This window comes from Grammomys surdaster, unplaced genomic scaffold, assembly GCF_004785775.1.
Source record: "Grammomys surdaster isolate TR1022 unplaced genomic scaffold, NIH_TR_1.0 125742, whole genome shotgun sequence".
Classification (NCBI taxonomy): Eukaryota; Metazoa; Chordata; class Mammalia; order Rodentia; family Muridae; genus Grammomys; species Grammomys surdaster.
Window position 1 is genome coordinate 1066138 of NW_021620574.1, and position 13461 is coordinate 1079598.

Consider the following 13461-nt stretch of genomic DNA (forward strand, 5'->3'; position numbering starts at 1 on the left):
CTAAGGCGAGGGATCATTTGCAGAGTCCGGGTTCTTTTTAGACTCTCCAACCAGGTTTCCCATTTCCTCCTCCTCCTCTCCCTCCTCTTCCATTGGAAGCTCTTCATCAGCATTTCACACCCACAGTCCATTGGTTCCTTAGAGTGCACTGGTATAGACACCAGGAAATTATGGTGGTGGAAGAAATCACATTACACTTCACTCCGTCCTTCCTTACATGACGCTTAGGAACACAGGTACAGGTAGCTAAGTCAACGAGGCAGGTAGCTCTGGCACCCATTTCCACGTTCATCTCATCTTCTGCCACATCCTCTTCTGATTCATCATCCATCAGGTTCTCTAATTCCCCTTCCTCATCATCATCATCCTCATAGAAGTCGTGGTCACCCTTATCATCTTCCTCCTCCTCCTCCTCCTCCTCCTCCTCCTCCTCCTCCTCCTCCTCCTCCTCCACAGAGGACATGTACTTGCTTTGCCTGGCTATCCAGGCCACATCCCTTCCACAGTCTCCTCATAAATGGCATCTCCGATTAACTGGGACGCCAGGAAATCTTCACCACATGAGGCACTGTGGGCTTTGTCTGGCTTCTTGTTATCAGACCGGCTAGAAGCTGTGTTAAGATAACTGCAGAGAGTCATGGGTTAGCAACTCACTTCTTGGACCCGCTCAGTGATATCGTATGTCTGCCTCTTAAATGCAGTATCTCCACCAAGACACCTCACAGGTGCCCAAAACTGAACCCCTATTTAACTCGGAGCTCCTTGTTTCTGCTCTCACACAACTCTGGGCCTCCCACAGGCTATTCCTTGGTAGTAACTCAAGAGGATTACTCAACAGATGTCAAGCATGTACTTTAGTACAGACAAAGAGAAGAACTGGAGCCAAATGACTGTCCTGAGAGCTGAGCAGGTGGCCAGGGGGAGGAGCACGAGGATGGGGTTTAAACTTTTGAGAAGGGCAAGTGAAAGTATAAGTGGTTGGTCCTTTACTGTTGAATCCAGGCTGATCCAAGGCTTTCCCCAGTCCCTGATGTATGGAAAGATAACAGTAGTTCCTTGTGCAAAACCAGAAATATGCTTGGCAAGGCCTTGTGGGTCCTGAGAACCCTACGCTTCTCCCCTAAGGAGCAAAGGTTATCCGTCCCTGTGCTCAGTCTGTGTTGGACATCCTGTGTCCCTTTATGCAACATTGCTTGAGTAGCCTCCTGCTCACTTTGTCACAGTATATGATAAGCTATCTGCTTGGCCTAAGGTACAAGTTGTGCAAGACCTCCTGGCTCCAGCTCTCCTGTCTTCTCTGTCTTCCCACTTCGGACTCTGCCGCTCAGGAATGACTTACAGGTCTGTTCCTCTTGGAACTTCCGTTTTTCATGACGCAAACACGCCCTCCTGAGTGCCTGCGTGCGTGCGTGCGTGCGTGCGTGCGTGCGTGTGTGTGTGTGTGTGTGTGTGTGTACTAATGCATGTGGCAGCAGGGTTCCTCCCCTTGCCTGTATAACACACGAATGCTGGTGTGTATCACACACTCATACCCCTCTCCAAACAATGACCCTAGCAACCTCGGAGCTTCTTCAGTGCTGTCAGGCTATGTATGAGCTCTTTCTTTTTTTTTTTTCTTTTTTTTTGTTTTTCGAGACAAGGTTTCTCTGTGTAGCCCTGGCTGTCCTGGAACTCACTCTGTAGACCAGGCTGGCCTCAAACTCAGAAATCTGCCTGCCTCTGCCTCCCGAGTGCTGGGATTAAAGGCGAGCGCCACCAACACCCAGCAAGCTCTTTCATCTTTGAAGAATAAAGTTCCTCACACCTAGTAACAATCAAATTAAAATAGCTCTTACTCAGTTGTATTCCCAACATATCAGGGAATAGAGAATAGAAGGCAGATCCAGTCTGAACTGGTTTTAGGTCCATGTACAATAAAGGCAAAATTGTGTCTTCTAGTAATTTAGGGAGAACCCCACTTACCAGCTTATGCTTATGCATAATTAAGTGTGCATGATTAAAATCAGATGCATTTGTGGGAAGGGACACGTGTAGTAGAAACATTTAATGTATGACCTAATCTCTCAATTAAAATAGAGAAACACCCAAACTATACTCCTCACTCTGAATTTGATTTTTTTTTGGTTGTTGTTGTTGTTTTTTTTTTCGAGACAGGGTTTCTCTGTGTAGCCCTGGCTGTCCTGGAACTCACTCTGTAAATCAGGCTGGCCTTGAACTCTCAAACTCAGAAATCCGCCTGCCTCTGCCTCCCAAGTGCTGGGATTAAAGGCGTGCGCCACCACCGCCCGGCAAATTATACTCCTTAGTAAGCAGCTTTTCCTTCTTTTAGATCTCATAGGAAGAGCCCTCAGGCATAGCTTAGGGCCCGTCAGTGACCTCCTCCCGTGGCCTGAGGTCAGTCTTGATAATATGTCCCTCTATAGTGTGAACTATTGCTTTGCTCTGAATATTATCTTGTTCCATCTGCAAATCTGCCTGTGCCCTTCTTTTCAGTTCTTTAGACATGAGGCCCCAAACCTGGAAGCATCTATCCCAGAAGGCCAACTCTGATAATAAAGGGGGAAGGCGATGAGGTCGGAGAGGCAGAGGTGCTTGCTTCCAAGAAGAGGGGGATTCCAACAGTAGTCAGATATAAGAAGAATCATCTGAAGGGTGCACTCTGGGTGCTGCAAATAATTGGGAGGAAGAGCAGTGGGCAAGAACCCTGGAAGGCCAGTTAGCGAGGGCAGAGCCTAGGGACCAGGAGCAGGGAATGAGGGGAAAACTGTCGAGGTGCTTTCAGAGATATATTCAGTTTCTTTCTCAACAGAATTTTGCTATACAACCCAGGCTGACCTCAAACATGCGATCCCCCAGCTCCAGCTGTCCAGGTAGCTGCAATTTCAGGTGTGGGTCATAGCACACAGTAGCCACCTAGTTAATTAGGCTGAGTCTGTGTCTCATTTCCCCTTTCTGTGTCAATCCCAAAGATTCGAGGAGAAAGACCACTACCCAAAACACCACTGACGAATTAATTAAAGAAAGAAATTAACTAAAATAAGCTATTTTTATTTGTGTACATGGGCTGTCTCCCCTAAGCTGGGGTTCAGCCTTGGATGTGAGGAAGACAAGGTTTTTATAGGGTAGGGGTTCCTAAATGGGAGATTAGCAGGTTACAGAAGCGGAACATGAGTACAAACTGAACTCATGATGGAATCCTCTGGCTTCACGGTTCCACAGCTCTTACATGGTGTCAGCTGTATAGCCACACAGAGTGTAAGAGCGACGGCACCACAGAAGCGTATAGCGGGGTTCCAGGGAGTCTTCAAGGCCAGGCAAGGTGGAGCGGGGTCAGGCTCCCTAGATGAAATGTCCTGGGAATCCACTGCCTGGGTGTCGGAGGTGGGGGTGGGCACGGTTGTGATCCGTCAGTTAGACCTCAGTGCCAGCTGATGATACCACAGACAAAGTGACAAGCCTGGTGTCGGGGTGGGCTTGTGATCGTGTCAGTTTAACCTCATTTAGAGTTATAAGAAAAAACTCCGTGTGTTATCTTCGAAGCTGTTTCTAGAGGTTTAACTGAGATGGGAAGACCCACCCTAATTTTGAGTGACCTTGGGCTAGGGCTACTGACCGAACAGGAAGGAGAAAGCAAGCAGAACACCAATACTTCATCTCTCTGCACTCTCAGGCTCTGGACACAGCGTGAGCAATCTCTCCATACTTCTGCCACCATGCCTTTCCTGCCATGATGTTTGTACCCCCTGACCACCCTCCTCAAAAGCCTGTGAGCTAAAATAACTATCCCTTTCTTCCCTGTGGGGAGCCTTTGGGGCTGCTTGGCAGGAATCTGACATTGGCCAAGGACAAGGAAATGGGCTTTAGACAAGAATCTGACTTTGGGCCAGACAAGAAAGTAAAGTTCAGGCAGGAGTCTATTTTTAGGCTAAAACAGAGAAGTAAATTCAGTCAGGAATCCAAGTCTTAGGCTAAAACAAAGAAGTAAGCCTCAGGCATGAATATGACTGTGGGCTAGGACAGGGAAGTAGGCTCAGACACTTTGTCATCCTGATGAGCCCTTAGAAGCAGCGATCAGGAGAGTGATCACTGATCACGGGGTGATCACGGGACTCTGTGTATTGCCTTGTTTGTTCCTTGACTGTTTCTATTGTATTGTTGGTTCCTCAACCTAGAACTGACCTAAATACTTGCATGTAATTAAAGGGGTTTAAAAGAAAAGTTGAATTAAACAAACCTGCCTTCAGCCTCAGAACTGGCTGAGGTCACACTGCAATTTTGTCTAACCGTCTCTTTTCGTTTAATCCTCACTCCTGCGCTGGAGAACCTGCTGACTGACTGAGCGGGCTTGGTCAGTTCCCTAAGCTGCTTTTGTCAGGAGAAAAGTATCTAGCAAACACAGAACCACATTAATCCAGCTCTTTACCAAACTGATCCCGTTAGGACTGCTGATGTGGCTTGGTGGTACGGCGCTTGCCTGGCACGCACCAAGTATTTCATTCCTACTGCAGAAGCCAAGGAGGACAAGCTCTACCCAGCTTGCTTACCCGGCTTTCTTTTACAAAAGAGGACCACCTGCCCAGGGTTAGGTAGTACCGCCCACAGTAGGCTTAGCCCTCCCACATCTATCCAATCAAGAAAACTCACCCCAGACTTGCCTACCAACCAGTCTGACGGAGGCATTTTCTCAACTGAGCGCGAAGATTCTAGCTGGTGTCAAGTTGGCAAAAATCTAAAAAGCACACTGTGTACCAGAAAACTTTGTTTTGGGAGAGATAAAGCAAATACCTTCTCGTTAAATAAGTTAGTAATAGTATACTAAGTGAAGACTTGAAGCTGAAGGTTAATCATAAACTGCCAGGGTCAGGATGGGCAAGTCGTCCATTTGACACTTAAATTCAGGATAGCAGGCACGCTAGGCAAACGCTTTTCCAGGGAGCTACCCCAGCCAGAGCTACACTTTTGTGCCCCCCCCCCAAAGAAGGCATGAAACAACTATTAGAGTCCGGTCTTCCTATGTTTCCCAGGCATCTCTCAGTCCCAAAGTCCGCACGTTTCCTGTTCTCCGGGAACTAGTTCTTTCTTTCAAAACAGTTCCCTCAGGGAATATTGTCCTCTGAAAAGGATTCTCTTGGTTTCCTGGCTACCCACGACTGCCTCCAGCAGCCTAGATGGAGTCCGTGTGACGTAATCGACTGGCACCGCTACTTCTTTCGGAGTGTTTCCTTAGGAACGCGGCTACCATCCTGCATCTCCTCCTTAGACACGAAATCTTCGGGATCGTACTGTACGACACATCCCCCCCCAGTTAGAGCAAGCTCTCCAAGATTTTCTTCGAGTCGTGCGCTTAGCAAAGGGCCTGACAGAATAAATCATCTAAAAACACTGGCAGATAAAATAATACAGAATTTGGTTCTGAGAGACCCACCAAACTTAGTGCTAATCAGGAAACTCAAATACGTACGGCGGTCCCGCCCCTCCCAGCGTCTCCACAAGCCCCGCCCATCCGCTGCTTTTTCCAACCGGGAAACCTCCGCGGTTCCTATAATTAACTACTGCCTAGTGCCTCCTTGTGCGCCTTTGCCAACCGGGAAAGTTTCATTTCCGGCTCCACGCAAAACGGTTTCCGCTAGGGCGCACAGCCACGCCCCTTTCACTTACGCATTCAGGACGAACCGGAAAAGATCGCCCAACCCTTCCTTCGCAACCCGGAAGTAGATGTGTCTCACGGAAGTCGGCTTTGGCCCTGCGGCTCCTGCCGTCGCCGCGGAGAAATTGTTGAAGCTGGCAGCCTAGGAATGGTGAGACCCCGCGGTTCGTCTCCTAGTGTTCTGAGTAGACCTGGGGGTGAAGTGGAGTTTCCCAATGTGCCGCGGGGCACAACCCCCCAACAAGATTTGGGGCCCCGCCCCGGTATCGCCCCGAAAAATCTGCGCATGCGTAAATCCGATCGGCTAGACGCTGGCCTGCGGTGTTACGCATGCGCAAAGGTGGCATGCTTGAGGCGGGGTGAGATTTGTCTGGGAGTTGGTCCTGGTTCGCCACCACCCGGCCTGTGGGGCTCAAAGTCAGATCGCGAGATCGGTGAAGTAGTATGAGTTGGAAGAGCTGACTAAATTACCACTCCTCCCCAGAGTCCCCGAAACAGACCTGGACTGACCCCTCACCTTGGGCGTGCTCTAGCGGGAGGAGGGACGGAAGGACAGGAAGGAGGGCAAACACTCTGCCTTAGTTGCTCGTGGGACTGGGCAACTTCACCCTCTTTTGTGATACCCACGTTTCCCAGCCGTAACCTGCGGAGCTGGGCGTGGAGCGTCCTTTCTGGCAGAGCCGGAACTTTGCTCTAAGGTCTAGCCACCCGAGTCAGGAGGGGCGGGGCTTGCTCACAGCCCTCCTGGAAATCCAGTACCTGGGTTTTCCTTGGGTTCTGGAAGCAGGGTATTCACACAGTCCCCAAAACACTTTTTAATCTTCAGAAGGAACCACCCACTTAAGTAAAAACCGCAAATGGAAGGGAAAGCAAAGGTATCGAGACACTGGGGTTCTATCTAACCTTACCTGGCTGTGGCCTGGAAGACAGGTTGGTGCAGCTGATTTGAGTAGGCAGCCAAAGGTGGGGGGGGGAAGCCAAGAATTCCTTGACCCTTTCTAGTTAAGGTTCCAAAGGCTTAATTTAGGACTCACTGGTAAAATTAAGAGAGATCTCTGAACCTAGTATGTTTTTTTCCACATCTTTCGTCATTCTCTCAAAGATCTCAGTGACTCTCACATAGCTACTTATATTTTTTTTGTTTTTATTGTTTGGAACAGGGACTCACTATATAGCCCTGGCTCCCTGTGTAGATGAGGCTGGCCTTAAAGTCAACAGAGATCCACTTGCCTTTGCCTCCACATACTGGGATTAAAGGTAGCAGCCATCCAACCAGGCAATAGCTACTGATGTTAGATTCAGTTGAGAGTAGAGCTTTTTGCCTGCCTCTTTCCACTCGGTATGTCCTCCCTGCCTTAGACGGGGTGCGTAAGTGGATAAGGGACTGGTAAATGGGTTTGGCCTGTTGGAAACCTAAGCCTGAGGGGGCCTTATTTCTCCTTTGCAGACTCTCTTCTCGGCATCCAAGCTCACTTGGTCAGAACCCTTGGATGAGCCTGTGGGACATTTCCTCCTAACCCTGTGGTCTGGAGCCGGAGGCTTTGGGACTCTGAGAGGATGGACAAAGGTAGTATGAGGCCGGGCCAGCTCCCCAAGCTCTCAGGTGCCAAGCAGCCGCTGGTTCTACCTTGTGCCTTGCACAAGTGTCTCTGGGTCCTGGCCAGGCATTGCCACCTCCCCCTGGGCCAGCATCACCCATGTACCTCTCGGCAGAGCCACAACTGCCTGAGTTGCAGTCGAGCTGCTGCTCTTTGACACGCTCCATTTTGATGGCAGAGGGAACAGTTATGGGAGGCCCAGGGCCCAGTGTGTTGGCCTAATCAGTCTGACCTGAGCACTGTGTGCTGCGCCACATGACACGAGGCACCAGGACAATTGCCCAGCGTGGAAGGTCTGGGCCAGGTCTGAGCCCAGATGGGATCTGGATGGCCAAGGAACGGCCACCTTAAAGACCTCAAGCCTTATGGAGGCCGGGCAAGAGCTGAAAGGGCTGAAACAAGAGTCCTTATACAGAGGGCACTCGGAAGCCTGAGGTCACCCTTTTCTCTTTTCTAGATTCTCAGGGGCTGCTAGATTCATCCCTGATGGCGTCAGGCACTGCCAGCCGCTCAGAGGATGAGGAGTCACTGGCCGGGCAGAAGCGAGCCTCCTCCCAGGCCCTGGGTACCATCCCTAAACGGAGAAGCTCCTCCAGGTAGTCTGGGCTCAGAGGACCTGGGAAGGGGAAGGCTTGTGGAATTAGGCACACCTCTCTTAGCCTTTGTTGGAAATGGCCTTCTGAACCTGTCTTGGGTCCAAGCAGGGCCTTAGCTTTTCCTTTCTTATCCCTACTGGTCCATCTGCATGGGCACTGAGGACAGGGGAGGCAGGTTTTCAGTGTCTGTTGAGGAGTTGCCTGTCACCGCAGAAGACTAGAACTTGGCTTTTCCACATCCACTGAGCCAGGCACTGCTGGAAAGTGAAGGCCGTTAGTTCCCAAGGGGAGCCTGCTCTGGAAGCTGGGTATGGTACCAGTGGCCAACAGTGCAGGACCTTCCACAGGTTCATCAAAAGGAAGAAGTTCGATGACGAGCTCGTAGAGAGTAGTCTGGCCAAGTCCTCTACCCGGGTGAAGGGGGCCGGGGGCGTGGAGTCCGGCCGCTGCTCGGGGAGCGAGCCATCCTCTAGTGAGAAGAAGAAGGTAAGGTACTAGGCAGCTAGATGAGGCCTGTCAGAGGACCGCGCTGCCCCAGCCCCCATTCTAGACCCCTCCCTCCTGTCTCTCCGCTCCCTTCCTTGCTGCATCCCTCGCTTGCCAGTGCATCCTGTATCGCATTCGGTGTGGGAGGCAGGGAGCTCGTATCTATTCTGGGAGCAGACAGCTTGTTCCCAGCATTGCAGGGTGTAAAAATAACCCCCAGGTGGCATTGCTCTGGCCCCAGACAGTGCAGCAGCAAGAGTAGTTTCCTGGTATACTCCCCACTCACCCTCCATTCTGGGCTGAGGGTACCACAAGCAGAGAGAAGACCCCATCTGGTCAAGAATGATGCAGATCCTTTGGTGGGGGTGGGTATGAGAACGCTCAGCTCTCAGCTTGGCTCCTGGTGTTGACGGAGTCTGCAGCTGTCACAGTGTGTGAAGCAGTCGGTCTGAAGCCCCAGCTTTCCTTATAGAGTTTATTGTGGTCCTGTCCTGTCCCCAGGTATCCAAGGCTCCTAGCACTCCTGTACCACCCAGCCCTGCCCCAACCCCTGGGCTTACCAAGCGAATGAAGAAAAGCAAACAGCCACTTCAGGTAACCAAGGATCTGGGCCGGTGGAAGCCTGCAGATGACCTGCTCCTCATCAATGCTGTGCTTCAGGTACCCACCATGGGGCTGGGTCTCCCTCCTCCCCAACCCTCCAATTTCCAGTCCCTATACTAGCTTAGTAGGACCCTTGGCTTCCAAGGGAAGGATTCTTCCTATTGTTGGGGCTGGAGCAAACCAATCTGGGGTCTTGCAGACTAATGACCTGACATCTGTCCACCTGGGTGTGAAGTTCAGCTGTCGCTTCACCCTTCGGGAAGTTCAGGAGCGCTGGTACGCCCTGCTCTACGACCCTGTCATCTCCAAGTGAGTGGGCTGGCTTCAGTAGAGGGGAGGTGCTGGGGGCCCCCCAAATTTGGAACTAGGTATAGGAGAGCCAGATTCAAGCAGGGCCCAAAGGAGGGTCTTGGGAGGCAGGGCTGTGGGCCCTGTGCCCTCTGGGATGATCTGTGGGGCATCACGGAGCATCTCCTTTCTCTAACTTCTAGTCTCAGATGGAGGGCAGAAGCGTCCTGGCAGGGGAAGTAAATGCCTACGAATGCCACCAGTGTGTGCCTTGGATCACCTCTGACCTTGTCCACATTGGCCTCTCACAGGTCCTTATGTGAAGAGGGAACTGACCTCCCAGTACTCAGGAGGCAGAGGCAGTTGACTGTCTGAGTTGGAGGCTAGCCTGCTCTACAGAATGATTTCTAGGATAGCCAGGATTATATAGAGAAACATGTCTCTAAAACAAACTGGGGGGAGGGGGAGAAGAGGAGGACAGACAGACAGACACTGAAGTGAAAGCCGCAGGACCCTTCTAGTTTTACAGTTCCACATAAGCTCGTGCACGTACATCCTATAATCCTCCTCAGTTACTTAATTCAGTGTCCTCAGAGCTGGGTTTGAATCTGAACACCATCATCTCCTCCCCCACAGCCCTGCCACCTACCCAGGCTATAGCCAGAGTCCCAAGAGACCAGAAAACGGCTTGGCCTCAGCTTGGAAAAGAAGGCAGTGGGCAGTGGTCAATGAGGAAGGGCTAGGAAGAGAGTTGCAGCTGGTCCCAGGGCGTCTTGCAGCCGGCCTCTTGTTTGTACGGGTTGCTTGTGTAGAGCTTACTATGCAGACCAGACTGGCCTTGAGCCCTGAGCAGCCCTACAGGCTGGAGTTAGAGAGTGCGGTTCCCTCATTGGACCATGCTTTGGTGCTGTATTAGGCCTCAGGTTACTTCTACCACAGAGCTCTAGGCTCAGTCTCTGTATTCCACAGGGTTATCGGTTTGGGGGGAGTAGGAACCCCAGATTACTGACTCCTTCCTTTTCAGTTTTGCCCTCCCTTTCTTTCTTCCCATGTCAGGCTGGCTTGCCAGGCTATGAGGCAGTTACACCCAGAAGCCATTGCAGCCATTCAGAGCAAGGCCCTGTTCAGCAAGGCTGAGGAGCAGCTGCTGAGCAAAGTAGGATCGGTAAGTGGGCGGGGTACAAGCTGGACCAAGGGGAAACCGCCAGTGTAGGGAGTCCCGTCTGCCCCGTCTATGGTCTGCACACATCTGCAGGGGCCTTTGTTGCTTTTTCCAGTTCCTTGGGAGGGCCTGGGGACAGAGATGGGGTAGGAATGAGAAAACCCAGGCATGAAGAGAGTATTTCCCATCTCTAGACCAGCCAGCCCACCTTGGAAACCTTCCAGGACTTGCTGCACAGACACCCTGATGCCTTCTACCTGGCCCGTACTGCCAAGGCTCTGCAGGCCCACTGGCAGCTCATGAAACAGTATTACCTACTGGAGGATCAGACAGGTAACGAGTGCTCCAGAAGCTGTGTCGGGAGCAGTTAGGTGTTCAGGTATGAGAACATGTGCAAAGAGCTGTGGGAACAGCGGCCTGCAGTGTCCTGTGAGACTTCTCAGCAGCCCCTCGTGTCCTGGTCATCTCTGTTTGCCAAAACAGCAGCAACAAAATCTGCCTCCTTGTGGAGCTGGCATGGCCTTTGGCATCAAGGAAGGGAAACCAGCTTGCCTGGTATCCTGAGCCAAAAGTCCAGTAGCAGTTGTTACTACTTGTTGTTTTGGGTTTTGTTTGGTTTCCTGACATATTTGGCCGTCATATGAACAGTACATCAGTATATTATTTATGGGTAGCATTAAAACTGAAGCAAACAGGGCATGTCATCTCTAGTCACTCCTCCCCACGATTCTCACCCTGGCTTTCCCGTCTCCATCCTGCATCCTCTTTCCATTGCCTTGCTCCTGGACCAGGAAGTCTGTGCGGTCAGATGGTTTGCCCACAAAATCCCCCAACAGGACTTCATATTTAGGCCCCATCCATCCTCTTTCCTAAGGGCTAGGATGCTGTCTGCCACCTGTCTCACCACCAGGCTCCCCTCTCCGAAGGACAGGAGCTAGGGAAGTCACCTGGTTGGACTGTAGGGGTCCTGCAGGAGGGTTGGGGACCCAGCTTCTGGTTCATAGGGTTCAGGCCCACTCTTGCCAAAATCTACTGCTGCTGCACTGTGCACCACACCGCCATACCTCTTCCTGCTGCTCTGGAAGCCCTTCCTTGTCCTAGCATGCTCCTGCAGCTCAGGCTCAGAAGGATGGCCTCACAGAATTGTGGGAAATGCGCCCGCCCACTGGAGTTAGTGCTCTGGGGGCTTGCTGTCTTCCCATCACGGGATCCTTGGCCTGTTTGCTAGTTAGCATGTATTTTTACTGTTGTAAAGCCAGCTTGTCCCTTTTTGTTGTTTTGGGGGATTTTTTTGGTTTTGTTGTTGTTTTGAGTCTTGGTTTTCTATAGCCCAGGCTGACCTCTTGCCTCTGTCTCCCAAGTACTGCACCAGTACTTGCTACTTTTGCCATGATTTTAGAAGTTGTTCTGTTCACTGAAAGCCGTGTGTGTGTGTGTGTGTGTGTATGTGTGTGTGTGTGTTTCAGTGTTGGAGTTTGGTTTCTCATTTGTTGCTGAGAGCTGGGTGTCCTGGGATCAGGCAGTTTTCCTGGCTTAGCTAGCAGGCTAGTCACACACTAGCAGGTTAGTCACACATTTAGAGCCCTGGATTTTGAGCAGACCTGGTGGAAAGGGGCTTGGTAGCAGTGAACAACCTACTCCTCTGTCCCCAGAGTCTCACAGGGCAGAGCTGTGCTGCCTGTGTGTACCTTACCACCCCACCCCCCCACCTGTAACTGAGAGCAGCACCGCTCACCCGCCCTCCATCCCCAGCTGTAGCTGCAGAGCCGCTTTGCAATGGGGCATTGCTGGCCAAGCACTGCAAGTTCTTATATTCTGGGCACCTCAGCCTCCTCCGTTCTAGCCAGAAACAGTTGAAAGGTTTCATGAAACACTATTTTCCAGAACATACTTGATGGGTACTAATATTAATTATCCTGCTCTGTTTCATCCTTTGAAAACAGTAAAGCGAATGTCATGGCCCATAAGGAGGTCCTTCTCCACAGACTGCAGTAGAGGCAGCCCTCAGCCAATGCTGTCCAATGTCCGCCTCACTTGCTGGCCACAAGGCTGGGGATCAGCTTCAGTCCTGGCTGTGCCCTGCCTGGGGTCAGAGGTTAATCTGCCTCCGTCACTTTCCTCACATGTACAGGGAGCTGAGCAGCCCTCCTCCACTTAGTCTGAGACTTTACCAAACTTCACCAGAAGCCCCTGTGGGTCAGCTAGCTTCCTTGTCTTGAACCGCCTCTGTCCCAAGTGGCAGGATGCAGTGTGTCAGGTCAGAGTGCCACCTGCTTGGGACTGTGCTCCCTCTGTGGCTCTGGCTCCACAGGGCTGTGCCTTTGCAGCCTGGCTGTTGGGCAGTGGGGCTGCCGGGGGAACCTCCACGTTTATACGCCTTTGTTGTTTATTCAGTGCAGCCACTGCCTAAGGGGGACCAAGTGCTAAACTTCTCAGATGCAGAGGATCTGATTGACGACAGTAAGCTCAAGTGAGTTCCTGGAGAGGGTTGACTCCACTTTGTTGGGCACACCAGGCTGCCCAGCAGACAGCTTCAGTTGCAGCTGCTGGGCTTAGCCACCCTGATGCACCCTCTCCTGTGGGGGCCGCTTCAGCTCACTGCCCTCCCGTCCTCCCCACCCCAGTCCCGGCTAGGCCAAGGTGTAAACAACCTTCTGAGCCCTTTGGCTGAGGAGCCTGGGCTGCTGTTGTGGGCCAGCTAGCAGGGGCCTGACAGTGACGAGTCCTTTTTGATACTCAGGGACATGCGAGATGAAGTTCTGGAACACGGTAAGTCCAGCCTGCTGGGGACAGTGTGGGAAGGGAACTTTGACTGAGTCGGAGGGGCTCAAGGTGCTGTAGCATCAGTCTATTCTTAAACCGTTTCACTTCACCTCAGAGCTGACAGTGGCTGACCGGCGCCAGAAACGAGAGATCCGGCAGCTGGAACAGGAGCTGCATAAGTGGCAGGTGCTGGTCGACAGCATCACAGGTGAGGTGGCTAGGGGACAGCGCGAGCTCCCCGACAGCCTTGTTCCCTTGAGCCCTTCCCTTGCCTGTCTGGGTGTGCTGTTTACTAGGCCCATCCCCTGCTTTCCTGCC

At 51.8% G+C, this 13461-nt stretch overlaps 1 protein-coding gene and 1 pseudogene across 1 annotated transcript in view; one reads left to right on the plus strand and one right to left on the minus strand.

Moving 5' to 3' along the window:
* On the minus strand, positions 1 to 5979 carry LOC114639535 (annotated as a pseudogene).
* The window catches only part of Mcrs1 (microspherule protein 1), an 8997-nt gene continuing 1234 nt past the window's right edge, over positions 5699 to 13461 (plus strand). The window contains exons 1-11 of the mRNA XM_028788259.1: positions 5699 to 5798; positions 7095 to 7214; positions 7703 to 7841; positions 8189 to 8327; positions 8829 to 8987; positions 9130 to 9239; positions 10275 to 10383; positions 10575 to 10713; positions 12775 to 12850; positions 13121 to 13149; positions 13259 to 13351. Coding sequence (XP_028644092.1) covers positions 7205 to 7214; positions 7703 to 7841; positions 8189 to 8327; positions 8829 to 8987; positions 9130 to 9239; positions 10275 to 10383; positions 10575 to 10713; positions 12775 to 12850; positions 13121 to 13149; positions 13259 to 13351 — 1003 coding nt within the window. The 5' untranslated portion in view covers positions 5699 to 5798; positions 7095 to 7204. The remainder of the gene's footprint in view (positions 5799 to 7094; positions 7215 to 7702; positions 7842 to 8188; positions 8328 to 8828; positions 8988 to 9129; positions 9240 to 10274; positions 10384 to 10574; positions 10714 to 12774; positions 12851 to 13120; positions 13150 to 13258; positions 13352 to 13461) is intronic.